This window comes from Cyprinodon variegatus, unplaced genomic scaffold (assembly GCF_000732505.1).
Source record: "Cyprinodon variegatus isolate N-32 unplaced genomic scaffold, C_variegatus-1.0 Scaffold39, whole genome shotgun sequence".
NCBI lineage: Eukaryota > Metazoa > Chordata > Actinopteri > Cyprinodontiformes > Cyprinodontidae > Cyprinodon > Cyprinodon variegatus.
In genome coordinates, this window is record NW_015150492.1 from 1,908,768 (window position 1) to 1,936,568 (window position 27,801).

At 37.7% G+C, this 27,801-nt stretch overlaps 1 protein-coding gene across 1 annotated transcript; it reads right to left on the reverse strand.

The window, feature by feature from the left end:
• Positions 1–282: 282 nt before the first annotated feature.
• Positions 283–27,801, reverse strand: LOC107081723. The gene is made up of 9 exons (XM_015369926.1): positions 27,347–27,801; positions 24,807–24,837; positions 17,816–17,902; positions 14,171–14,291; positions 11,382–11,412; positions 9,725–9,833; positions 5,685–5,848; positions 5,436–5,568; positions 283–2,439 (listed from the first exon to the last, which is right to left on the reverse strand). Exons 1-9 carry the CDS (start codon positions 27,497–27,499, stop codon positions 2,234–2,236), a joined length of 1,035 nt encoding a protein of 344 aa, XP_015225412.1. The 5' UTR covers positions 27,500–27,801; the 3' UTR covers positions 283–2,233.

A 27,801-nucleotide genomic window follows, 5' to 3' on the forward strand; every position in this document is an offset into this window, starting at 1 on the left:
AAAATAGAGATGTTTCTTTAGATATAAAGATAATTATTTTTTTTTTGGTCTTCAGATAGATTTTCTCCTTAGTTATGCTTTTATTTTGAAAAAGTAGTGAACTGAGAATCATTTGCATGCTTAAGCAAAGTAGAAGACGTTGCGCTTCATGCTACAAAACATTATATTTTACTACTCTGGCATATGTAAATGTATGTATACCTGCATGCCTTTTCTTGGCATTTAATCACATCTTACAAGTCAGGAAGAGCACAAGCAAGTTATATGACTTTGATAGGTAATGACACTTTTATTTAAAACAATTGAAATCATAAAACAACATGAAATAAGAAAACCCTCTATAAAGGCACTTCTTTCAAAGTGACCATAAATGTTGAGACAGCAGTAAAAAGCAGCTAAGTGTGCATATACAAGATGTAAGTTTACTGGGAATCCATTTTATTGCTATGGTCAATTTAGTTTGACAGTACTGAGCTGTGAGTGTTTCTTTTTTTTTTTTCCTCTGTGCAGGCATAGCTTTACCTTTTATTGCTTCAAACCTCAAATGTGAGATCTCCACAATCAAACACAATCACGTTGATTTCCCTGAAACCTGCCATGCAGAGAGCACTGCTCTAATGGAAACTGTGCTGTGTGTTATTGCTCATAACGAGAGGTATGTAGGATGTGCATCACTCTGCCTTTCGATTCCCATTTGTTCCGTGTGCAAGTTTGGCTGCTTTTCTGAATTTCTTTCATTCAGTAAAGGGACTCATATCTAACTCATACCTTCAATAAATTCAGTATCTGTTCCTGATAGATCTCTGTGTTTGGCCTCAGTTGCATGGTATGCGAGTGGGAATATTAAAACGATTCAATTGGATTCGGCAGAACATTAAAGGTTTCAAAATAGTAAAAAAAAAAAAATTTAAACATTTTTGGGATACTTGCATTGATGCAGAAAAACAGTGGAAGATAGACATATATGTCACACTTGGGAATTAAGGGTAAAGCGTATCAGCATTTGGGGTGGGATTGTTTAAACTGTTCTTATACAGTACCTTGAAAAAGCATTCAGCCCACTCCCTCACATTTTGTCACAGTAAAACCAGAGACTTTAATCATTTTTTGGATGAAAATTGATATTTTCAATTATTTCTTTACAAGTAAAAATGTGTCAATTAGTGTCAAAATTTTAATTGGTTGCAAAAAGTTTTATTTAGAGGGAGCAAGAATAAGTTACAAAATATGTGTTCAGCCCCTTTTACTCTGATACTCAAAAGAAACCTGTAAGATTAAAAAAAAAGCTTAAAGCATTCAAAGGTGTGACGTACATTAGCATTCAATTCATTACTCTGTTCCCTCTATACCGAATCTAAAGGAACCAATGCATGTAGCACCTATTAAGTTTACATGTATATAAACATAAAAGATGCAGCATGAATTCCAGTTCTGAATTATGCTCTAGTTTTTCACTTTAAAATTCTAATGAACAGACAAAACATGAGGGGAAAAAAAGGGGCATGAAAAGTCTTTTACAAGACACTGCAGTTTGGGTATGTTCACTTTGACTAACTATAATGTGCCACACATTTTTATACTCTTGAAGAAACACAGTTAAGAAAGAAGAATGTGTTTTCTACCTCATTTAAGCCCGTACTGCGAAGTGATGTAGCCCTGTGTTCACGCGCTATCGGATCGGAACCAAACATGCGATCCTTGGCCCTGGAGAAGGGCACTGCTGCATCATTTTCAAACATCTCTACATTCATTTATATGGAAATACAAGGCTAAATACTGATAGCGATAGACCTTAGTATATTGAAACATATATACACATTCAGTTGTTTGTGATATATAACATACAGAAATAAGTGTTTTGTTATAAAATAAATATTTGCATTCCCTGGAAACATCCACTCACAGGCAAAATACTTTAACCTGAACTGAAGGATCAAACCATCGTGGGGATCATGTGAACATTATTCTTGCAATTGTGCAAAATGTTTTCACAACCAACACATGGAGTGGCATTTCCAAACTGTAGTGCATATATAGATATATACATACAGAAATGAAAGCTACATGTTTCCAACATTTAATATATTCCCTTTTTTCAGTGGGGAAGGGGTGCCATTTCAGAGCCATGCAACATGGCGGAGCTGTTTATAGGCCTGGGCACCTTCAAAGGTAAAAAAAAAAAACAACTGGGGGAATAAAATAGCTCCACGTCTCCATCTGTGGTCTGTCACAGTCACTGCATGGTCAGCCATATCCAGCAGCCCCACAGCAGCTGCTTCATGTGCACCAGGTAGACGGCCAAGGCGGCCTCCAGCTCCTCGCATGCTCTTTGCGGCCGCCGCCGATCGGTGCAGTACATCGCCACGCCGAGGAATGACATCAGTAGGAAGAGACAGGTGAACAGGGCGAGATGTGGGCGAGTCGGCGTCGTCTCATAAGCTGGAAAAGGAGATCACATTTAAGTTGTTTTGGATTGTAAATGAGAGGTATTTGTATATTCAAGTGCACAAGACTTTCATTTTAGACCTAAGGAGAATAGAAAGGAGCTTTTTGCAGCTGGTTTTCTACAAACAAAGGGAAAATAACACCAGATGTAGGACCCATAAACCTTTAAGTACCAATACCATGAATAATAAACAAGCCTTTCAAACTTATTTTTCGGAGACACAACAACGCATCTCTTAAAAACAGGTAAAGTTATAATGTTTCGATTATACCGTCAGATAGATCTGCAGTCTCTGATGGGCTATACATACATACAATATGTTTTATCAATGAAAAAGGAGCTTTCTAACAGTAAAATATCAAATAGATGTTAAGTCACTTTTTGCTAATAGAACAGGATAAAGCAAGCATTAATGCTTCAAATACCTGTGCAGGTGATATAGGTAAGATCTGGGGAAGAGGAAGGGTTTTTCATCACATACCAATGAATATCTCCCAAAGGGATTCAAGAGAAGGAAAAAACAAAGAAAAAAAAAAAAAAAACGGAGTGCCTGTGGCGCATAGCTTGGGCAGGGAGTCGACAGCCAAACCATCTAACAAACTGCAGCTGTTTGTTTGTGAGAACAATGTGTTTCATGTGTGAAAATACCTTTTGTTCTCTTTAATATGTTCAGTACGACTCATCAGCTGCTGTCTGGACATCGTGTTAGATAATTAACAGAGTGCTTATCCATAGTAACTATAGGCTTCAGCTGAGACACACTTTTCCCAATAAATTAGAGAGTGTTTGTCTTAAATTTCAATCTAAACTTGTATCAATATTTGAACCTCTGTGTGGCTTGAATTAACTTTAGGGGACCTTAATGGTGGGGAAACTTCAGACTGACTTAAGCCGGGCGTACACTGTGCAATTTTTTTCAATCGTTGCACGCATCTACTGCTCACACTGTACGATTAACCTCAGGGTTTAGTCGTACAGTGTGAGTTCACAGCTCATGATTTATATTCGGCCCCACGCTCTGATGCGATCTACCTGCTCACACTGCACGACTAAAAACCACGTCGGACTGAGCCCCGCAGTGAGATGGCGCTGCTCTGTAGCTCTCTATCCTGAAGCCAAACAAATAAAAGGGGAATATAAAGCTCACTATAGTGAACCGCGCTGCCTTGGCAATTTGTGCAATTTTGTGCTGAGGGTCCTAGAAAGAAAGGGCGACAATGTATTTGGAAAAAGGACTTGGCTGAGCAGGGGTGGCTGCTGCTGTCTGTCAATTTTGCAGACGGAGCTGCATTTCACTCATTGCATCCCTGCCATGCTGCTGTGTTTACATCTGATGGGAGGGATAAAAAAGAAGAATTGCTCTTTGAGCATGCGCACTGAGCGATTTGCCCACGACGGTCGGGAGAAAATCAAACATGTTTGATATTCTCCCTACCTCACCATTCCTGATCGGGAGGTGGCCGTAAGAGGCTGATCGCCCCTCGTAACCCCCTGTACACAATACGACTCACAATCAGGCTGAAAGTCGGGCCGATCGAAAGACTGGAAAATCACCCCGAAAATCGCACAGTGTACGCCGGGCTTTAGAGTTTGAGAGACTGCGTAGGAAGTATTCTGGAATTAGGTTTGACTGCTTCAATTTTGAGGCATATTTGAGGCATATTTTGCATGTAAAACAAACTGATCATATGGAGTAAGATAAGACTTGAACAACCAATGCACGGTTTGATAATATTAAGTGGGTTCTGCTACAAACTTGAAGGGAGGAATGTAGTGACAGACACTTCTGTTCAGAGTATCAATGCTGGGCAGAACCAGGTCAGAAATTAAAGTGTCCATCAGAGCGTGTTTGGCACCATAGTGGTGAAGTAGGTGCTGACAGGGCTCCCCACAGCGCGCTTTAAAACTCCTACATCAAGTGTGGGCTGTCGGGTCTGAAATTCGACCTGCAATCACTGCTTTTGTTCCATTGCTTTACACACTAATGCTGGAGCTTCTCTTTCCATAAGTAACCTCATCTCTTTTCTAAGTGTCCTAAGCTCTTAAAGTTATATAAAAACAATTCTGCAAAGTCACGTCTTAATGGAAATGGGTAGACTTGTATAACCTTTGACCAAATTTATGTCATAAATTGAATCATATTGTGTTGTCGGGCAGACAATAATTCCCTCTCAATGTTTATTGCTATACATTTTATCTTATTTATTAGTGATATAACTTTCCAGATATTTCAATAAAACTTTACAGTCGATTTCACTGTCACTGACTAAAACTCGGGGTTTTCTGTAGTTTGTGTTGTTAAAGCAAATATTTCTAAAATGTTATATTTCTAAAAGTTCAAGTTCAAGCAATACCAAAAATTATGATACATGCCATTTCATTACTGTATTTTTAAAATCAAATATTTCAATACAACACATATGAATACAAATTATTTGAATGTGTGGATTGTATGTGTCTTAAACAGTTTGTATTTCAGATTAGAAAAAAAATGGGTAAGAATCTGTGATTAGTTTGACCAAACTGTGCATGTGGAGCAAAAAATGCTTTTAAAATCACCACATAAGCTAAATATTGTGATGATCTTTTGATAGATCTAAACAGAGTGCAGTGCTGTTGGTGCTCCCCATGCAACTTAGTGATCCAGTTAAACAAACTTACCACCTAAAGGATCACAGTAAAAGTCTGTGAAGCCAACAGAGAATAGGTTTTGTGTCAACAGAAGTCAACTTAATTGACACACCAGCTACAAATCAGTTACTGCAGTCTTACTTTTAACTAAGGAATTTATGGAATGCCATTTGCATGGCTTGATTTAATTACTTTAACATGTTCGGACTCTAATGGTTCAATGCTCGAGTGCATTTACTTAATTAAATTCCTGTGAATGTGAAAATGGCAATGACAAAAAGCCAGGGAAGAATTTTTCAAATTGCTTAAAGCTATGAGTGACTGCACTCTGGAAACTGTTAAAAGGGATGTTTCTTACCATGCACTGTGGTCTCTGGCTCCCTGAATCGAACCCTGCGCTCGCCTTTCCGTCTGTGGCTGGGCTCTGTGTCTGACCCATTGTTGGGACTTGGCCTCTTTAGAATGGAGGTAGGAATTTTGCCGCTGGTCACCTGTATTAAAGTCAACTTAAGGTGAGTACGTACGCTACCTGCAAGGAGAACATTTTAAAAGCCAAAAAAACCCAAAAACAAATATGTTTATTTTGTAAACAGGTCCCAACCCCTACCTTATGTGTGAGTTTGTCTTCGTGTTGGTGGTGGGAGTCTTTTCTGTGACACACCTCGGAAATTTTCTCGCGATGGGAATGATGAAGACAGTTGACGGTGTCTCTGAGGGACTCTGCAGTGGCAAAGCGTTTGGAAAGTGCCGACACACACTGGCCCAGAGAATCTAAAGAGAAAACCATGACCACACAGTCTGTGAGCAGGGAGCTGATTAAAGAGGCTGAGGTTAAGACAGAAAGGGAGCTGGAGGTAAAACCTGCAATGTGGAACATGCAAATAAGTCCTAGACCAACTGCAATAATGTTAACCCTTGCCTGCCACTATCGTTCAGCAAATACACAGTATCTAATATCTAGGGAGGGATTAACAAACCATGAAAATGCAACAAAAAAAAGAAAAAGTTGCTGAATATCTGAGGAATAAATATATTTCATGTATATTTTCAGTCTTTTTTTATCTCAATCAAATTGGATCTCAGGTTGTTTAAAACTGTTGCACAGGACCAACAATAAAAGTTCTTGAAACTCTCACAGCACAATTTGATCTCCCACACAAGGTGCTCCTAATGGTATAACTTTAATTAAACTTTATTAATCTCACAATGGAGAAATTCACCTCTGCATTTGACCCATCCCCTTGGGGAGCAGTGGGCTGCCACTGTGCGACGCCCGGGGAGCAGAGTGGGGTTAAGGGTCTTGCTCAGGGTCCCAGGGTGCAGGCTGTGGGGATCAAACCAGGTACTTGCAACCTTTTCAGAGCCTAAACATGTGATATCTCCTTTGCTGATACTTAAGACAGGGATGTAGACGGAAATCATATTGAACTACTGAGAAACCATTTTTAATTAATTATTTCCAAACTGTTTAAAGTATTTCATAGAGTAACTAGGCTTTGATCTCGGACTGTAACTACAAAGTGTTTTTTTAAATCAACCAATTTTACTTGCCAAGTATAAAAATCAACCATTTCTTTTATTTTAAGGTGAAATAGTAAAAGGTGTTAATTTAATGAAATGCAGCCAACATTTTGTCTAAAGCAGAAAAGTTATAAATTACTAGGAAAGAATCAAGGCACCTTTTAGGAAGGAAAAAAATATTTTTCCATTTCTAAACTATTTATTTGCATATTTCTGTTTGTTTGCACTTCTGTCTGTTAAGTAATTGTGGAATAGTATCAGAGTGGAAATAAAACAATTTCCCGAAAAAAAAAAGCAGTTAACACAGATTTAGAAACACCCATTCATCAGTGAAAATTCTGTTACTTAGTTTTTGCTTTATGATAATTAGATTTTAAAAAAAAATGTGTAACTCAGTATAATAACTGCATATTAAGGAGAATTGGGGTTGAACTGGTGTATCCCCTTCATCCTCTTTATTTCTCGGTTATGTGAAGCAAATCAACATCACAAAATTTTTTTTCCCCTTGTTTAAAAAAAAATATATTTTGCAGAATGTTTTCAAGTTTAAAATAAACTAATAAAATATATATTTAAATAAACTTGAACTGAAAATGTTTTTAATCTTCTAGATTGTTATGCGACTCAAAAAGCCAGTGGTTATCTCTGTCAGTTGTTTGCTATGTGAAGGTCTATCAGGCAGAATAAACCTAAAAATAACACAGATATTAAAGGACGTGTCATAGGGGCATGTTGAAGTCAACAAGCAAAGATAAATTCTGGAAATGATCCAGAAGGTTAAGCTTGGATTGAGTCTCCATGCTGTCACAGGCACTTCAGGGACATGAGTCATGTCTCTATCAGTGTCGATTTCTTATTATTACTCTCAAGGCTAAACCTCCCCTGCTAATTTCCTAAAAGTACTGGTAAAATATGCTTAGTCAAACAAAAATAAATGTAGTCATTAAGCTAAATTAAATATGCGCTAATATGTGCCTGATTTCATGATTATATTGTGCAATAATCAGCTGTTGAGCCTCAGTCTATTGAGGTAAGCAGCGACCTGCCCCTGATGCTGATTGGCAAACATATTTAAGGATTTTTGACTGTTGTGGCGAGACAGAAAGGAGGTTTTCCTCATGATTCCAGTGGGAAAAGTGATCAGTCAATCAGAACACTCATCTTGTGCAGAACTCTTGCCGTGTTTTCCGTGGAGTTTAATATTTCAGAGTGCCTCACAAGTGTTTTTTTTTACCCGTTGTAGAGATGTGTTTTTTTTTTGTTTCAACATTAGTTAATGCAATACATGCAGTTTGTATTTCATTCACACCATTGAGCCTCCCCTGTTTCAGAGAGCAGCAGCCGCCACTGGTCTCTATTAATTAGCAAAGTAAATTTAAATCAATATTTTCAAGAGCCTTGAGGTGGGGGCTGCAGTTGGCACTTTCGAAGGTGCATCCATTTTACACACAGCAATTTATGCACAAAAAATAAAACATCGCACCCACTTTAATCAAAACCGACTCAAGTTTTTCTTTGCAGGCAAATGATCTTAATCCAAAAAGGAGCTTTTTGTACAAATTAATTTGTAAAATCCTGCTTAAACTTGATACAGAAATAATAGATTTTAATTTTTAAATTAAATTTGGGTTTCTTTTAGTTGACCCAGGCAAATATTAAAAAAGAAAATCTATCAACCATGGTAAAAGGATACAAATATGTTTAAAATATTTTCAAATCATTTTAAAAATGATCAGATTATAGAAATTAATAGGGGGAAATATCCAAATCAACCAACAATAAATGAGGTAACTGGTGTAAACCTTTTTCAGGAGTCGCCTCCCTACCATAACTACCCTAAGATCAATTTAACCAGGAGTGTGATGGATGGGGATATTTTTGATTATGTGGCATCCGTAATGATTGTAAGATAACCTGTTTTGCTCATCTGAGGAGTTTCAGTGTGTGGGTGATGTCTACTGTTTTGCTTTAAGCTCTGGACTTTTTTATTATTATTATTATTTTTTTCTTTTTTGTGCCTTTGATCATGGCTCGAACCTGTGGATTCGTTTTATGGTGCATTAAAACTGGTGTTTGAAGATCAATATCACTAAAAGGATCTTAGCTGCAGCTTAGACTGAAGTTCTGATCAGCGAGCGCATAAACAAGAATTCCCCTATTCAGCCGCTCAGCGACTCAGTTTGTTTGACTGTCGTCGACAAGGAGGTCATAAAACAACCTACAACAAAATCTAAAAACTGAGGGCTTCACTTTCCTCAGCTGAATTCAGAGTACATGATTACACAATGACAGAGTCATTCTAATTGGCAAGAAAAATTGCATAACTTTAGAATGAAAAGGTCAAGCCTAATGTTGACACCATCGAAAACCAAATACCGTCACGTGTTTGAAAACAAACAATAAGAAAAACACAAAACATATTGATTCCGTAAAAATTCATATTGATGATCCTCAGGGCTTTTGGTAAAATATTTGTGGACTGTGAAAAAAATTAAATGTATAAGGAAAAGCTGTAACATTGACCCATCTATTTAACTCATATTTAAGTCTCTTTCAATACTAAAAAAAGATTAATGCAGCCTTCTGAGGAAGGCAGGCAAGATTTTTTTGTGAACTGCGACCTCTCTTTTGTGCCTAACATTGTAAGTTAGCTGCTGTTATGCATCCCTGCCTCCAAAAGCTGACCTAGCAACATGGATAGTTTAATGTATCACTCCAGCGGCAAATAAAAAAAAAAAGAAGAAAGATGGAGAGAGAGTCTTTGCTTCTTCAAGTGCAAGCAAGGCGCACTCACAGCATGACAACATCATGGCCTCAAACTGTCACATAGCTACATATTGGCTTTTGTTTCCCATAAAACCATTTCTGTGTCCAACACAAGTCCAGGTGTTTATTAATTCAACATTTTCACTAGTTGACATATTCTCTTGAGAGTTACTAAAGAACTACAGACCTTCTGTGTAATGTGTGTTTTAATGGGCTGTACAGGCGTCTTCCAGAAGTTACACACCCTTGTTTGATTTACATCAGTTCTTAAAGGAGTATATTTCCAGTATCTACGTTGTACCATTTCTCTGGAAAGAGCCCTGTGTTTACTTTGCTCCTGCACATCATTCGAGAGTTTACCTGAATATTCCGTCTTCCCGATCTCGGCATAGACAGTTGCCATGAGCTCCAGGCTTCGGGCTGTTACCGGATGATCGTTACCATAGGTTCTCTGGTGAATCTTTGTAGCCTAAATCGCACAGAGAAATCCAAATTAAAATCCTTCATAGTATTCAATAATAATATCAACAAAAAAAGCGTAAATCTCACACAAATTCACATTAGGATGACAAAATGACTCGCTACAACAGCAAGATAATTATAAATATTGAATACTGGGAGGTTTTTAAAGCTGCCCTATCTATGAACTTAATCATGTGCATGATAAGTTTGTTCCAAAAAGTTGGTCTTGCCACTGCAAAAGCATGGCCACCACTGTTTATGAGTTAGGTTAGTGAGAGATAAAAGAGCATCTGTTTAGTAGAACAGAGCAGTTTTTTTTTTTTTTTTTTTATATTTATTTTTATTTGGTAACGGCATAAACCATTTCTTTACAGAATTTCATAAATTGTTTACATTTTCCTTTCCCAAAGGTGTTGATTTATAAATGCAAACAAAACAAATTACAGAAGCCAAGATAAATACAAATACATAATTAAGAAAAAAAAATCCATACACGTTCTGTATTCCTATCCATTCCAAAGATGAAAATTATTACAGTTAAAGTTCCAGAACAGTTTAGGTTTTTCTATCTCCGTAAGTACAGGTGCCCATGTCCCTTGAAACAATCTATCTTTAAACTGTAATTTTGCTGTTATTTTTTCCATTCACCATCACTTCCTTAACTCTTTCCCACCAAAGGTCGGTGCTCGGGGGTTGTGGCTTTAGCCAGAAGATTGTTATTATTTTCTTTGCTATCATAATCAGTATTTGAATAATTTTCTTTTTTCTATTTAACAATGCTCGGCAGGAATGTTTGTAAATCTAGGTTCAACTTTTCTTTGCAAATAGTTTCAATTTTTTTCCTTACATTCATTTCATTCATGAAATTCATTTTTTTAGTTGTTGAAAAGATTTCATTTGTTCATTTTTAAAAAGTTGTCCAATATAAACCAAGCCCTTCTCTTGCCACCATTCAAATCCCCCTTCCATTGAGGGTATAAAGTCTGGATTTGATGCTGTTTTAGTAGCTCTACAAATTAAACTTAACATATTTAACTTTCTTTTAACAATTGCCCATATTTTTAATGTTCCTTTAACCAATTCATTTGCAATTTTTGATTTATTTTGAATATTCTTTGTTACAAAAAGAAGTTTTCTTAGGGTATGGTGGGATGCAAGTTTCCTCAGATAAGCAGGGGGAAGCCCAAGAAGTGTGCAAACGATCGATAAAATATTACATGTTGATGATGCAGGAAGCCAATGGAGTGAAGACAAAACCAGTAAACTACTTTGTCATTCCAGATGGAGAGTGACATCATGTAACAGGCGAAAAGAATGAAGGGGCCATTGATCCAAAGCCACAAACAAATGAGTGAACATCTTTTTTTCTTTTGTAGGGCGATAGAGCTGCTACCTTCACTTTCTTTTAAGATGGCGCTGATCTTAGGCTTACCAGTAGGGATTTCTTACAAGCAAACAGGTGTAAAACATTAGTTTGAATTAATTTGTCCAAATAAAAAAATAAAAATCTATAAATATCTGCAGAGGCAGAAAAAGAGATGATTGCTGAACGTACCTTACCACTGTATTCTAAGGCAAGATGAGGTCTGAAAAGAAAAGAGAAAAATCAAAAGCTTTAAAAAAGTTTCCCCTCTAAAAACACAATGCTTGTCGTAACGAAGCATGCACGACTCTTTATAGAACCATATTTAGTCAAACTATTGATTGTTCGAGTGATATTGAGGAGTCTAGAAGATTTACAAGGTCTTTTTTTCTGCTGGACAGGATATGACTGGATTTTATTTAGACATACTGACAGCATACAATGAGAATTTCTCTTAGATGTGACCTAGAAGATGTTTTTTTTTTTTTTAGATTGCTAATCATTCAGATATCTACAGGCTTTCAATAGAACCATCATTAGAATTAGGTCCTTCTTTTAACCAAACCTAAGTCTGAAAGCAGACGCTTAATTATTTTCATTATCCACTCTTTCTTATGTGATTATGTCCCTTTCTGACGTTCTAGGAGTCTCACTGTGGAGTTTCCAGCAAGGCAGTAATGTTGAACAGCATTTGCCTTATTTCAGATATTTAGGTTTCAACAGCTGCAACCAGTGGCACCAATTAAGCAAATCATTGTTACCATGAACTTTGCTCTGGACCAAAGAAAAAGAAATGCTTTTTGGAAGCCTGTATTTAATACTTAATGGTTAATTTTCGATATGACTAATTTAAGAGGAAAAAAAGAAAAGTACAAACTCAAAGCTTTAGCATTTCACGCTGGTTTTTATCAACACTTGTCAGACAGATTGTTGGCACAAAAATCCTGCTTTACTCGTAATTCTATGCACTGCTGGTGTGGATTAGGTTAGAGGTCAAATGAATGTGATATAAAAGCATACGCAAACACTTGTTTTTATACAAAGCAGTAATACTAAATGAAAAGGAGGAATGAGTGAAATGTAAATATGACATTCATGATCAGCTCTATTTTGCATAGTTTTCCTCCACTAAAACTTGTGTTAAAACAGCAGGAAAATAAGATATTTACTGGGGGGTGTATGTGTGATGATGCAGTAATATGGCACTATTAGGTTGAGGAAAATCCAACTGATACTTTAAAAAAAAAAAAAAAAAAAAAAACTACTTGGGAATGTGGCTTATAAGCTCTGAAGCATTAAGGCAGTTTGGATCATAATGGAACGTCATATTCAAACGTGTCCAACGTAAGTGGACAACATGTGGGCATGCAGGCGCCTCACTGAGGACATAGAGCCCTCTGATTTCTACAAGTACTGCTGCCGTCTGTCCTCCAGGGGGAATTATGGAAGGAATGGTGATTACAGGTTGGTTTATTGTCTCATGCCTCTCTGTCGCTTTCCTGTCAAGTGCTAAGCTAAATGAACGTGATGCGGTTCATTGAAGTCCTGCCAGGCGTTCCATGAATATCTGCCCTGAAAAAGTCAAGCAAGGACATTCATCAACCTCACACCAGCTTGTCTGTGGATGCAGAGCAAGTTGTGTTTAGTGTGATGGATACCAGCTTTCCAAACTGACCCCAGGAGTCTCTAAAAATCCAACTAATGCAAATAATTAAACACAAGGAAGTCCATAAATTGTATTAATAAAAGCTGAATGACAAAGGAGAAAAAAAGGCTTATTAGGCTGTTATATTAGAATGACATATTAGTTTCCTTTTAAAACCAGTCCCATGAGTTAATTATATATAGTTGTTCATATTTTTTTTGGTGAATTATTTGGTTACTTGTTATAAGCATCTAATTTGATTTAAATGTCATCAACCTGATAAGAAAAATATATTATAATAACATTTTAGCATGTTTAATGCTAATTTTCTGCCTTTAATGAGGACATTTCTTTCAAAATCAGCCCACTGCCTTACCCAATCAAAAGGGATATAGCCTCAAATTTGCATGGAGAAAAGTCTTAATATAGCTCTAGTTGGTGCTTCATGGAAACATTTTTTTATATACGCAAAGGTAAAGGAGAGTTTGCATGTTTTATAAGTTTTACAGCCATTTGGATACATTTCTAAAGCACGCAGGACCAAAGTAAAGAGCAGAATCAAATTCCCATGTGTCCTTACATAGCTAGAAACCCAAGCCATGCTCAGTCATTACCATCTCATTCATGTTTAACCACTGTATGCTACTTGCATTAATTAAGCGCAGTGACCAGGGCCTCCGTTGTGCAAACATTCCACCCTCTGTCGCCCTCCACGGCAGTCAGGTTAAATGGCCTTTTCTCGACAACGACAACAGAGGCAGAGAAAACACAGTGTATGCTATGGCAGGAACAAAGAGCCAATGTAACGGAGGACACCAGATCTAGTTAGAGAGAGCGGTGTCGCTTTCCTCAATATATAGAAGCTGATAGGAATCATTAAGGTTAGAGTTCTCCATGAAAATGCAATCTAGAGGGGGGGACATGCTTCGATTTACTGGGCTTCAGGTGCAACAATAAAAATGTTTAGTTTTTTTTTATAAGGTATTGATTCTTCATTCAAACCAGACTTGTTTTATTTGCTTCTTCAATGCAAACTGATCAAAAAGCTTTTTGTATGTATGCACTAATGATACAAATGTATTAGAGTATGCAAAAAGAACAATATTTTGTGACTAACTGCACTGCTTTTTTGAGGGGAATAAAGAAAAGGCAACAAAACCAGCCCTCCAAAATAATGTCAGTATTATTAAGATAATAAAAAGTGTATGTTTACTATAAAGTTTATGAAAGTAAATCCACCCACAAAGAGCCGCCTGAGTCAATAAGCCAGCAGTACATCTTTCCCCCCATTAAATGCTTTGCAGCTGAGGCCCCAACAGCACATTATTTTACCTACTGTTTGCTCATGATGCAGAGCTGAGCCAGCCGTTCGAGGTGCTGTGCTTGAGAAGCCTGCTCTGAAAGTTCCTCTGGTGTTGTCCATCCCGCAGAGCCCAGGGTGGCGTCCTCCTGAGGCCCTTTTAAAGAAACACAGGGCATGGAAGAAGTCAGCCTCTCAAAAATGTGCTGCCCTCCGAATCCACACAGAGTACAAAGGTCTATTTTACTCAAGCTTAACCAAGTCTGCCAGTCTGACTGTGCTGCAGACTGTAGGACTAAAACGTGACAATGATCCAATAGAGGGCTGGAGACAACAGAGCAAAGATAAGGACAGGAGAGAGCAGATAAGGGCAGCAAACAGAACAGTTTCCACGCCCATCGAGCAATGAGAAGCACACAGCGATGAAACACAAACAGAAGAGGAGCCATCAAGCGTACAAAACACATATTTAATCAATATCACAAGTGAGTGATAACAAATCTGTGGTACAAGCACAGGCTTCCTACTCAATTTGAATCCTAATAAAATGATAAATACGTCAGCTTTCGGAAGTACATTTAGGTGGCTAAGAGAAATAGCTTCTCTTACTCAGGAGAAGTCTACCGTTCAACCTGAGTCAGTGCTGATTCAGGTGCTTGGGTGTGCTGTAGTGACACATAGTTCCTAATGAATAAATGTGACCATTTGTCTTCCGCTGTGCCTGTCCCTGATCTCCACCAGGCCCACGCTACACTGCTCTGCTGCCTCAGCAGCAGACTGGGAGAGCAGGCAGAGGTCTGGAGCAGCGGACGAAACAAGTGATGAATGGATGGTCTCGCTCTAAACGCTTGACACAAAACCCTGTGGGTTGTTTTTTTTGTTTGTCTTTTTTGAAAGTATGGCAACTTAAAGGGAAAAAAAATAATTTCAATGTGTTGATTAAGTTTTTCAATGTTTAAAATTACAACCTAAATCAAATATTTTAAACAAAGAAGAGTTTTTAGAGATACTTCAAGACATTGGCATATTTTACAGTTGATTGGCCTTGATCACTGAATGAGGAGGACTTAAGGTCGGCTTGTTTCGGTATCAGTGAGGATGTAAATTAAAGGTAAAGAAAGTAAACCGTTGTCTGGGCTACAACAATAAACCTTTGTATAATAGTGAGATCTGGATTTTCCAAGTTCTTTTTCAGAAATATTATCAGTCCAATTATCAGTACCCAACACATTGTAGTACAGTGGCGGAGCTAGAAAGGGGGCCAGGGGTAGACATGGCCACCCCTAACATGCAATTTGTTGTTCCAGTAGAGACATACTTTACTTAACCTCCTCCAGGACAAGCAGTTCCCCTCTAAAACAGAGGGTGGCAGTAGTGATACTCTCAGAGGGAAAGTTAGTATTTTAAACATACAGTAAAGGGCAGATCAGACTTCTGCAACCTCACACATCAAATGTCACTTGAGTCTGGTCGCAAACTAGTTTTGCTGGCATTCTTCTGCACCGTCGGTCTGGGATTTCTAGGGACGCATAGCAGTGTCCTGCAAAGCGCAAGGGGGGACCTATTAGAGAACTCGCGAGAACTTCGGCGGATGGTCACGAGAAATTCTGCGGCGCCAGCGGGTGTTTATCTTCCAAAACAACAATGGTGTGTCTGCAAGATGTCACCGTCACGGAGATGGGTCTAGAGTTGCTAGACATTTAGGAGGAACAGGTTCTGTTAATGGAGATGGCAAATGTCCATCGTAGTTGTTCCTCGGTTTTTAAAAACGGCGGGCCCCGGCACTGAATTGAGAAGGACCACACAGACAGCCGGAAAGGCATACCAAGGACCAATCAAGGCTGCTTTTTGTCTGCGCACTTCCACATGAGGTCTGCACGGGTTTGCGACTGTCTGGTGCGTAGTCAGAATTTTTTGCCGTGGTCGTGCACAGAGACAGATTTGATGGTTGCAGAGGCTATGCGTCAGAAGCATACATTGGCCTAAAGCAGACACTTGATTCTAGTAATTAATTAATTTTTAACATCAAAATTCTAAAAAAATTAAAAAGATATATATATATATCGATAACAAAGTTAAGTGCTTTATGGGGATAAAGGGAAAGACTCTTTTATGAAATTAGAAACAGAACCAGTGCTCAACCCATTAAATATGTATATTAATCAGAACTATAACTGATTTAGACAGCCTAGAAGTATAACTGTGCATGAAGTAAGTTTGAAACAACTAATTGCATTAATCGTGATTAATGAAATAATCGACAACTAAATTAAGTAATCAAATCATCATTAACTGGAGTATAGACTGTAAAACATGCCTTTAGCTGACAGAGTAACCCATTTAGAGCAGTAATTATACCAAGATGGTAAAAAAATATATAAAGATTTTGCATTTAAAATAAAAAAATATTTTTGTTTATCAGTATCCTCTATCCAGAACTACAAGAGTGGAAAAGTATTAGTATCACCTGGTTTCATTTTGTAAAAAGTCTTCTGTAAGGAAGACGTAAGTTGCAGCACTAATGTGAAGACTAGCAAGGGCTTCATTAGGATCTAATCTGTCTTTAGTGATTTGTTTGGGACATATGGATGTTTTTTCTCATTCATTTTTCTAAATAGTACACTGTGATCAGTGGATCCTGGCCCTAAACTGGTTCTATTGACTATTCAATATTAGGCCACCCCTCAGTGCACATTGGTCCATGTCTGGCCACTTCTATGAATGTTTTCTGGCTCCATCACTACTGCAGTGCAGATGAAAAGAAGAGACTTGCAATAATAAAGTACTTATAAGAAGTTAGGGCAATTTTGATGTCAAGCACAAATAATGCTCTATGATGTCTTTTAGTGATCATATTCCTTTTGCATTTCATTGGAGAGAAATAAAATCATCATCTTGTATTTCTAATAGCAGTTAGAAAGACAATAAGCAGACCTCATGTGATTTCCAAGCTTACAGCCAGAACAGCTCAGGCAAATCCAACTGTATTCCATATCAGTATTCGAGCAGGAAGCTAAATCTGTTACAGCAAAAATGTTTCTTCTTATCTTTTTTTAAGAAATCTGATTTTTATTTGTCTATTTGTGGAACCTTTTAACTGCAGATCTGATTACAGCATTATCTCTCTCACTGGGATGTCTCATATTCTAACAAACACTAAATTACAGATCTTTAGAAAAAAGGTTGGTAGGCTCTTATATAAGTCACTCAATGAGTGAGTCCTTTAACATAACTAAGAAAAACAATCAGAGCTTTTTTTATATAAAATATTTAAATTTCTTTTTTTTTTATTATCATGCACAAATAAGTATATTTTCAAATATGTTCTCTACAACTTTAAAAAAGAATAATTCTCTTACAATTTATTTGAATAAACTAATATTGGATCAAAGCTTCACAAAATTGGTGATCAAACATCAGCCAAAACATTTTTTTATCCTTGTACCTTTTATCATTTTAGGCCAACCAAAAGGTCAGTGACAAACTACTTCCTGAAAGTAAATTTACTTCATCCGAGAACCAAAAATCATCATATCCGGAAGCTTAGTTTGTAAAAAACAGACAGAAAACAAGAGCCAAAAAACACAAATCAAAGTCTACTATTGCACAACATTGTCTCTGTTTGTGCTCATTTTCCAAGAAATATTCCCTGAAAATTAAAAGAAAGAAAAAAATCCTCACCTGGGCTTCCATGAAGAGCGGTGAGCTCGATCAATGCTACTTCGTAGAACATCTTTTCAGCTTGGATGAACTGGAGGGCTTTCCCATCTGTTTATATAGGTGAAGGACTGGTCTTGGATGTCAACAGGATTAGTCAGTGTGAAAGTTAAAAACAGCCGTCACGTTTCTTTTTTCCATCATGCTGGAGAACAGCCATTCAGGCCAAACAGAAGATGCAACAACCCAAAGGATCCTGTCAATCTGTGCCTAAATCACACAATATATACTGTAGTAAACATATTAGGCAACACTTGCTACATCCTACCATTATTTTGGTGCAAGATTTAATCCGTTATGTTTCTAATTTCAGTTCAAATGATTTTAAATAGAAATGAACATTTTTTTTTGTTTTCTTGAGAAGACTGAAAAACATCCTAAAAATAGCTCACATTGCAAAAGCATTCCAGGCACTTCATGTTCTTGTCACTGTAAAAGGACACCATTGATGTTTGTCAGATGAATCTAATGACCAAGGGGGACGTAGGGTGCTTAAAATAAACCCTGCAGTCTCTTTTTAGGTGCCCCACTTTCTGATTGATTTCCCATGAATATAAATTACAACCAAACCAGCTCAGTTTGAACTGGTGTTGTTATTCCAAATGGCAATTATACCAAAACTTTAACACGTTTAAGAATTAAAACAACAGATTATCTCTCCTGGAAGCGGCAGGATTACCCGATGTTGATACAAGAACAATACATGTTTAAATATTAAAAAAACAAAATGATCATCAAATCAATAATTGTAGAGAAAATTGAAAACCATGTCCTACATGAAATAATCCATGCTATTCTACTTTATTGCATGTTGCCCTATCACAATCACAACTGATATATACTTTACAAGGAATTTATGTAATGGATCAAATCAAAAACAGGGCGTAGTTTTAAGGTGGAAGGGAAATGTCCCTTTTTCTAACCAATAAAAATATTTACAATTGTGTATCCAGCTCACTTTGAACTAACTTAAATAAAATCCAGTGCATTTGCCCAACGGCAATCTTACTAGGATATCAGTAAGATTTGACAGGGCAAAAAAGTAGAGCACTGATCAGAGAAGTAGCCATAGGACCCGATGGTGACTTTGGCTGCAGCTCTGCTTTGAGACAGCAAATATATGCTCACTGGAAAAGTTTAACAAATGTAGAAGAGCAGCAAAAAGAACCCCCATTGTTAAAAAGTCATATAAACCCCAAATGGTGCCAAACCACGGTCATGAAAGGGATGGAGTGAGCAGCTTTGAACAAATATAAGGATAAAGAAAAGAAAAAACATAAATAAATTGAACTTTATTGATCTCACTATGGAGAAATTAACTCTCTGCATCTAACCCATCCCCTTACAGAGAAGCGGGCTGCCATTGTGTGGCACCCGGGGAGCAGTGTGGGGTTAAGAGTCTTGCTCAGAGAGCCAGAGTGCGGGCTGTGAACCGGGTGCTTGCAACCTTCTCAGAGCAAGCTCACTGCTCTGACCAATAGGCAAACACTACCCGTCAACGAAATGAGCTCTCTGCATTTAACCGATTCCCTTAGAGAGCAGTGGGCTGCCATTGTGTGGTACCCAGGGAGCAGTGTGGGGTTCAGGGTCTTTTTTCAGAGGCCCATAAGTCTGTGGGAGTGGGACTCGAACAAAGAACCTCAGGATTCCAAACTCAATGCCCTTACCACTAAGCCGCCACTCCTGAAGACAGAAACATTACCATGTCTGAAAAGACCAAAGCAGTATCAAACAGTCTTTGTGCAAAATCTAAGGCTGATGGGAATCTAACACCTCTCCACAGTACTCCAAACAAACAAAATGGTAGAAATATGGTATGTTAGAGGCATCATAATGCTGTGGGGACTCTTCCTCAGCAAAGACATTTGCACAGAGTCGATGGGAAGACAGGAGTTAAATCCTGACACAAAAGCTGTTAGATAATGCAAGTCAAGCTGCATCAGGGCAACAATGCTAAACATACAACCAGGGCGGTAATACAGGGGTTTAGATCATGGCTTCTTGGTCCAATCGATGGTAAACATTTGTTTTCAGAGATGCTCCCTATTCAATTTTACCTAGGTGGTTTTCAATGAAGAATAAGTCAAACTGCACTTCATTACTACGGTATAGTGCTTATCCATTGCTATAACACTGATGGTTTATTGACATAATTGCAAAGGTGACTGTATGAAAGCTGTATTATACTGCATAAAGATAAAAAGTCCAACGCATGAGGGAAAATACACAGCAGATACACGAGTGCAAAACCTTTAAAAATAAAAGTCTCCCATGAAACACTTTTACAAGGATGCTTTATTTTGGTATGTTTAAAAAAAAAAAATAGCACCAGGAGACGCCTGGCAGCTGGGACTATGGCAGGTGGACCATCTGTGCAAGAGACTAAAAGGGATGAAACATCATCAAAGGTCAGAGCCCTTCTTCTGCCAGCTATTTTTAACTTCTCTGAACAATTTAACAACAGGAACCTCGCTCAATCCTGTCCTAGGAACAACCTCTGCTTTGAAATGGTAACTGGACCCCAGGAAAAAAAATAAAACAACAGCATGCACTGGAAACCTCAAAGGCAAATCAGATCGCACGTGCGGAGACCAAAGCGTGTACCAACATGACCCTTCATGAAACCTATTAGACGTTAACATTGCAAAGTGCATACCCTTCTATTTTGGTAAGTTTTCAATAGCGTGACTTATCAAAGAGTATACCCTATACAGCTGCAAGACACTTAACTAAAGGTGTCAAATCCTAACAAACTATGTGGATATTTACAAAAGCATAAAATTACAAAAGAATAAATTAAGAATAAGAAGAACTTTAACATAGATCTGCCAAACTTTTACATCATTTTAAATGTAACTTCATCCTTTGCTTATTTTAGCTATTTTGGGATTAGTTTCAAATGGTAAAACCCATTAACTGAACACTGGAGAATAAAATCTAATCATTGCTCTGTCCAAAAAAAGTAAAACATAACTACTTCCACATCTAGTTGAGTGGAACAGAGTTGCAGCAAATGATGCTGAAGATAGAAATTCTGTCAGGATGCCTTCCTGCTGAGCTCGGAAACTCAGCAGAATGCAGCATCACAGTCAGAATCAGATTATTAAAATCATCACATACAAAGAACTACCTGCAGAATCAAAAACTGGATCTATAAATGTATTTTAATAAGGTTTGAACAATAAAGTTCCATGTGAAAATGTAACTGTAAAAATAACTTTTTTTTTTCATTTTTTCATTTATATCAGAGTTCATAGGTTTGATATTTATGTACCAGTTGAAAACAATTATTTGATCACTTATATCAACATTCACACAAAGTTAGATATTCAAGGTTTTAAATCTTATTGAGTTCAGACAGTTTCATCCAGACATAACTCCAGTTGGATTAGCTCATTTCTAACATGTCAACTTATATCATTCTTTTCTTAAAAGAATGAGAAACCAAATTCAAAAGAAGAAATCAGAATTGTAACTGAATTTGTGTAAAATGAAACAATGCTGAACACTACATGAGTCAAAAGGTTGACTTTTGCTCAAAGAACTGCAGCTAAAATATGATGATCGCTGTCAATGAATGTCTCAGGCATAGGTTTAAGCTTGTTACAAAAGTTTTCATTGGCATTAGAACTCCTTAATCAGGTAAAGCTAAATCTGTAAATTCTACCTCTAGGAAGGGGTGGAACATCCGGGTCCAGAGAGTTAGAAGACATGTACAAAGATTAGTTAAAACATTGGCATTTCCACCTCTAGTAGGTAACGGCTGCATCCAAAATCGTCTAATTATATCCACTGTTCCTGTACCTAGCTCCAGCTCTTCACCTTTAGTGAGGTCAACAGTAAGAAGCTCATTGTTGGTAGGAAAGCTGACAGCTGCTCTATTGTCAAGCAGCCTTTAATCTTCCAGACGTCATTATACATTAATGCACATTGATGATGCTAGTCAAATCCAGATTCAAAAAACAACAACAAAAATAAATTAAACAAATGTAGCAAACAGCTGAAGTTCTACATTACAGAAAACAAAAACATATGAAAGTGCAAAAATTTGCATCTTTCACCCACTGTACACATGAAGCATTATTGTCACTGTGAATAGTATAATTCCAGGCTCCCTTCGCTCCAGACGTTTCTGTTAATTAACATATTGGCTGTATGCAAAAGCAACTATGATAGGGAGTCTGCAAACATACATGATGTTGAAACAATCATCTGTTCCTGAATATGAAAAAAAAAACATGCAAGATGATTGTAGATTTCAGAAGACACAGGAACAATACAAATCTTATTAACATCATATGAGAAGAAGTAAAGGTGGTGGAGAAGCACCAATACCTCGGTGTTCATCTGGACAACAAACTCAACTTGAGAAGCAAATGAAGCCGTCTACAAGAAGGGAAGGAGCAGATTGTACTTCCTAATGAAGCTCAGGTCCTTCAGTTTGCAGCAAGATCCAGCATATCTTCTTTAAGTCTGCTGTGGAGAGTTTGATATCATCTGCCATCATCATCATCACCATTATCTGTCGGGGTAACACTTGAAACAAAGCTCAAAAAGCTAATAAAAAGGCCAGCATGTTTCGAGGAACTCCTATAGAAACTCAAAGGATGATTTCACAAAAAATTGTTCTTCATTATGGACAACACTGAGCATCATCTTTGATTGATTGTTAAAAAACAATGTATCTTCAGTCAAAGGCCTCTCCAGAACCAGTGCAAGAGAGACCGCTACTGGAAATCCATCATGCCTGCATCGATCTACATCTATAACAACTTGAAGAAAGCCAGAGGAGACACTTTTAATTTCCCTCTGGGATTAACTTAAATGTAGGTTGGTGTACAGTTCGCTATTCAAAAAAACAAAAGTTTTGCAACAACAGAGACAGTTTCTCTTTTTCCCCCACTGAGGTTCTTTGAAAATGGCCGAGGGTCGTGACAGAAAAAGTGTCTACAAAGGTCTAAGAAGATGCAGATATATTCTGGAATGCTTTGCGCGGAGAGCCTTCCTCGCAAAGCATTATGGGATTTGCTGTCACCAGGGCCCGTTGTCGCCATAGGCTGCTACTACCTGACAGTGGCGACTAATACATTGAGTTACATGACCTACGGGGAGTAAAAAGTAGCAATTATCTGTCCAAATGGCCAGTTAACTGAGTTTGCTATAAAGTCCACTATATAGTCTCCGCTCTATACATCGAGGGATTCTGCGGTTAGGGCGGACGTTGGGACACAGCAAGTTTGAGCTAGGAGAACAGCAATTTTTAAACAGAGCATGCGAGAGCAGAAATCTCTCACGCGCGAGAGGTGTTCCCTCTCGGGAGCGGGTATAGGGTTGCGCATGCACATTTTCTTTTAAAGTGGTTTCTTTTAAAATTCCCAAAATCCTCCATAATACCTTTAAGATCAATTCAGTTTTCAATTTAATGTTAGACCATCATCCTTTGGGAGCTATGAGAACAATTGACCCATATTTCATTAATTTATGGGTTACATTAACCTTAAACAGAAGCAGTGTCTCAATCAACAATATTGTAGATTCCAGATGCAAGCCTATATAGTCTGATATTAGCTATCAGAGTAATATCTAACATCAATATCAGATCAGGATATCCCTATAAACAATGAAAAGACAATTTTCGTTTTCTTTTCTAATATAAAACATTGGGCCACAGTTTGTGATCCAGTTTTTTTGTGTGGTCTAAATTGTTTACATCAGCATGAAAGTAGTTTGATTTGAATATTTAAATCACTTTTTTTCTGGGGATGTATTTATAGCCTGAGTAGAAAAACATGAGAGGAGAAGCTGGCATTTTTGTTCTCATAAAACATTTGTGTGAAAATCTAGAGTTCCCACATCCTGGTTCCTATTTACGCTGACCTTTCACCTTCCTCTTCAGAGTGCAGCTGCTGAAGGAGCACAGCTCTGCAGCCTCAGCTCCTGCCATAGAAGTGAAAAACCCTGCAGTGCTTTGCAATAGTATCCATGTCGACTAAATGTCTTTCCCTTTTTTTCCCCTCAGTGCAGCCAAAAACTTTAAGTAGTCTTTGATTATAAAGTTAAATGACGTGATATGGTGTTCAATTACTTAAAAAAATAAGAGCTCCATTTTCTTTAAAAATCAAGCACGGCCAAAGATATTAAAGACAATTTCATTTGAAAATATCCTTTAACTATGTGTGATACAACAGCTATTTAGAGCTACGTTGAGCATATCATAAAGACCGAGGAGCACAATTGAAAAATCAATGATAAATTTGTGGACAGGTTTAAATCGGGTTATAATTATTACTATTAATGACATAACTTAAAAGAATTAACCCTCATGGTATATTAAGCATGTTGGGATTTTGCTGGACAGTCGCCACCGATAGTCCAAGGTTCTATAAATGGTCTAATTGTAGACAGAGATAGGTAAAGCCATGCTGAGGTAGATAACCTGAGCTGGCTACGTTAAGCACTGGAGTATCTCAATAACAAGAAGGGGAGCTCCAGGCGTAATATATCCTGAAAAACAACACCTTTCTATTATCTCCATGTCCTGTACTGCTGTAGTTTATAGTGGTAGTGAAGTGGAAATCCATGCATGAGCTTCCTGCCTCAGATACAGGTTAATTAGCGTGCTCCCATTCTGTTGTACTGAGATAAGAGCCCACAAATCCTCTTAAGAGACAAACACACCTTCTGAGTGACACACAAAGCATGTGGCATTCTAGGACAAATGGGTTATTATGAACTTGCCCAGAGACATCCGCTCATTCCCTCCTGTTTTTATCACCTTTTACAAATGGTAGACATCGTCCATTGTCCTGGCATCTGACACGCCTCCTGCATGTTTGCCTCACAAAGCTAATAATGTAGCTTTTTAGTTAGCTGACTGGGACAACCTTAGTTTTTTTTTTTAAAGGCAACATGAGAAGCGAAACCAGAGTTTTGGGGTGTTGTTAGAAAAGGATACAGTTTTTTTCAGTGATGAAGAGTTCAGCAATCTGTGAAGTAGAGAACACAAAACAAACTTGGTTTTCAGTACCTCAGGTTTTCAACAGTACATCCATTTACACTGTTTGCAGATGACAGAAGTGTGTTTTGTAGTAAAAGTGTTTTAATGTAATTATAGTTAACTATTTGGAAGACCAAGTGGTTGGATTGTGGATGTTGATAAATCAAATTTAAATCCTTTCAATGCAGTTTATTTATAAAGCGCCAATTCACAACACATGTCATATCAAGCCACTTAACAATTCAACCAGATCATAGAGTCTAATTTATTAGTTTTCTAAGGAAAACCAGTTGATTGCATCAACTCAATGACTCAAAGACAATCTCTCACATTAAGCATGCTTGTAGCGACAGTGGAGAGGAAAAACTCCCTTTTAACAGGAAGAAACCGTCAGCAGAATCAGACTCAGTGTGAGCTGCCATCTGCTGAGGCCAACAGGGGTTATAGTAAATAAAAATAATAAAACTGTTTTCATTACTGTAGGTCATTTTAAACTAACTCAAAATTGGAAGAATGTCTGAAATAATTTGTTTGAGGAGATATCAATATAGAAAAGTATGTAAACAGCTACTAAATTATGTGATAAGTCCCAAACACTTCACAAAAATGCTTTGAGTGTACTGTAACTACATGTGTTGTGAATAAGCAAAATATAAATATAATAAATATATTTGAACTGAGCTAAATAACCCAAATGAATGAAGCTAGAGATGCTTTAATTTAGTAGTTCTATATATATATTTTTTTTTTATGTCATAAGGCTATGCCATGCCATTAAACTCTGGGTAGATATTACAGCAAAGCCAAACAAAGCATCAGTTCATTTCACAAAGTACTGTGTGATTGCCTTTCTTTCCTCCACTTGCTGGATGTTTCAAAATGTACCTAATGGTATGAGTTATTTTTCAGAATATTTTGGCAAATGATAACCTGACTGAATCCCTAACATTTAATTCCAAGACAGTTAGCTAATTTCTGCGATGGTGTCTTTACAACAAAAGATACATACCCGATCCTGACAAAGCAGAACACAGGGAATTCCTAATCTTATATGAGTCTGGAATAGATTTAGCAAAATTGATAAATAAATAGGAGAATTTGTCCTTCACTCTTATTTTTAGCAGTTTTTTATTGTTTTATTTTTTTTGTTTGTAAGTTAATTATTCTGGGGTTTTTTTTTTTTCTTCAATCCAAAACAAAAATATACTGATTTGTGACAAAAACATGCATTTAAAGGCTGTTTATTAGGTTGTTTTTTATTTATGAATCTGATTCACTTTTTTCACTGTTTCTTTTATACATATATAATGAATTTCCATGTCTGATATAACTTAGCATTCCCGTCTGGAGGTGTGAATTCATTGTTTGAGTTGTTCCAGCATGTAATAGTGCTCTCCCAGCCGCCTGGCAGGTCTGGGAAACATCATCCTGCTTGTTGTAAAGTTCTAGAGTGAAACCAGTGTTTTGACATCTGGCACATTCCTTCATGTACTACCACATGGAAAAAAAACACTACAGCACTGCTACAATGAAGGAACTTTATAAAAACACCCTGATATGTCATCAGTTTTAGAGTATAAAGGCATCTTATAGCACTAAAGAGGCTAACATTTAGTGGGATATAAGGTGTAACTGGACACCTATTGGTTTACAGAGGTGATCCTCTCTGTACAGACTTTGTGCTGTGAGATTCTTTGATCAGAGGTGGAGCCAGAAATTTTTTTATAAGGGGGGCCAGGCAATAACCAATGTACACGGAGGGGTGGCCGAAAGTAGATAGTCAGGGTCAATCTACACTGCTCCAACAGGAAAATTAACAAGCAAAACATCTATATTTTCTAAGTAAAGACAAACTATACTATACCCGCAGCCTTTGCTAACAAATAGACAAATATTTTCAAACATCCCTGCTTTCTAGATAAAAGGTATAGTGGATAAAAGTCTTTCAGGTTTGAGGTTTGGGTGAACATCTTTTCTATTGTCATTACTTACCTTCTTCTATCAATAATCATTCTGCATAAAACTGATATTTACAAGTACTAATATCTACATAAATTAATTATTTAATAAGTTTTTATTAAAATAGTTATTTATCTATGATTTCACTGAAGACTCCTAGATGACTTGAGAGATCATTTTCTCTTTACCCCATAAAACACAATATCTATTTCTGTACTTATCATTTTGAATTTTACTATATTGACGTGCATAATTAAACGCAGTTTTTTTTTGCTGTCAAGTAATTGTTAATATATAAAAAATTTAAATGTTTCGAATATTCCACTTGAGATTATTATTGTTGCCCCCATTTCTATTAGACGGAAATAAATGGTAGGGGTGCCCACTGATTGACTAAGGGTGGCCGTGGCCACCCCTGGCCCCCCATCTAGCTCCGCCCCTGTTGTTGCCCAGATGAAGTGATGCAAATGTTTGTGGAGGGCTGAGAAAGCATCTGATTGTGAATGGAGAAAGCTGTGTCTGGCTGCCATCCAGCTCACCTGGTGCAGGCAGTTGGGCAGAGAGGTGAAGCTCTGGACGTGGGTCAGTCCCAGCAGGCAGCTGAGGAAGCAGTGGAGGGCGGCCTGGTACTCCCCCTGCTGCTGGAGCTGCTGTCCCAGCTCAAACAGGCCCTCCCTCCCTCCGTTCAGCATCCCCAGTCCCAGCCAGAGTCAGAGCTGCCTCCCATCAGAGCTCTCACTGCCAGAGGATGAACGTTTCCCCAGGATGACTGAGAATCTGCACCGGCATGCAGCGCTTCCCTCTTCCACTTCTTTGCTGAAGCACCACAGGTAGGAAGAAAACCTCCGAAGAAAGACTGCTGGTAGAGTCTGAGTCTGTCCGCGTTCACTAAGTCAAGGACAGGTGGTGAGGAGCATTGTGAGGAAGTGCCCGGCTTCTCTCACAGAAAAAAGAAAACAGTTCCCCTCCCTTCTCTCAGGCTGCACCAGGAAAG

Coding starts and splice junctions, on each gene's coding strand:
- LOC107081723 (XM_015369926.1), bottom strand. CDS start 27,499: ATGCTGAACGGAGGGAGGGAGGGCCTGTTTGAGCTGGGACAGCAGCTC. Junction 24,838..27,346: donor TGCCCAACTGCCTGCACCAG/GTGAGCTGGATG, acceptor TCTACTTCACAG/ATTGCTGAACTCTTCATCAC. Junction 2,440..5,435: donor GCCAGAGACCACAGTGCATG/GTAAGAAACATC, acceptor CTCCTTTTCCAG/CTTATGAGACGACGCCGACT.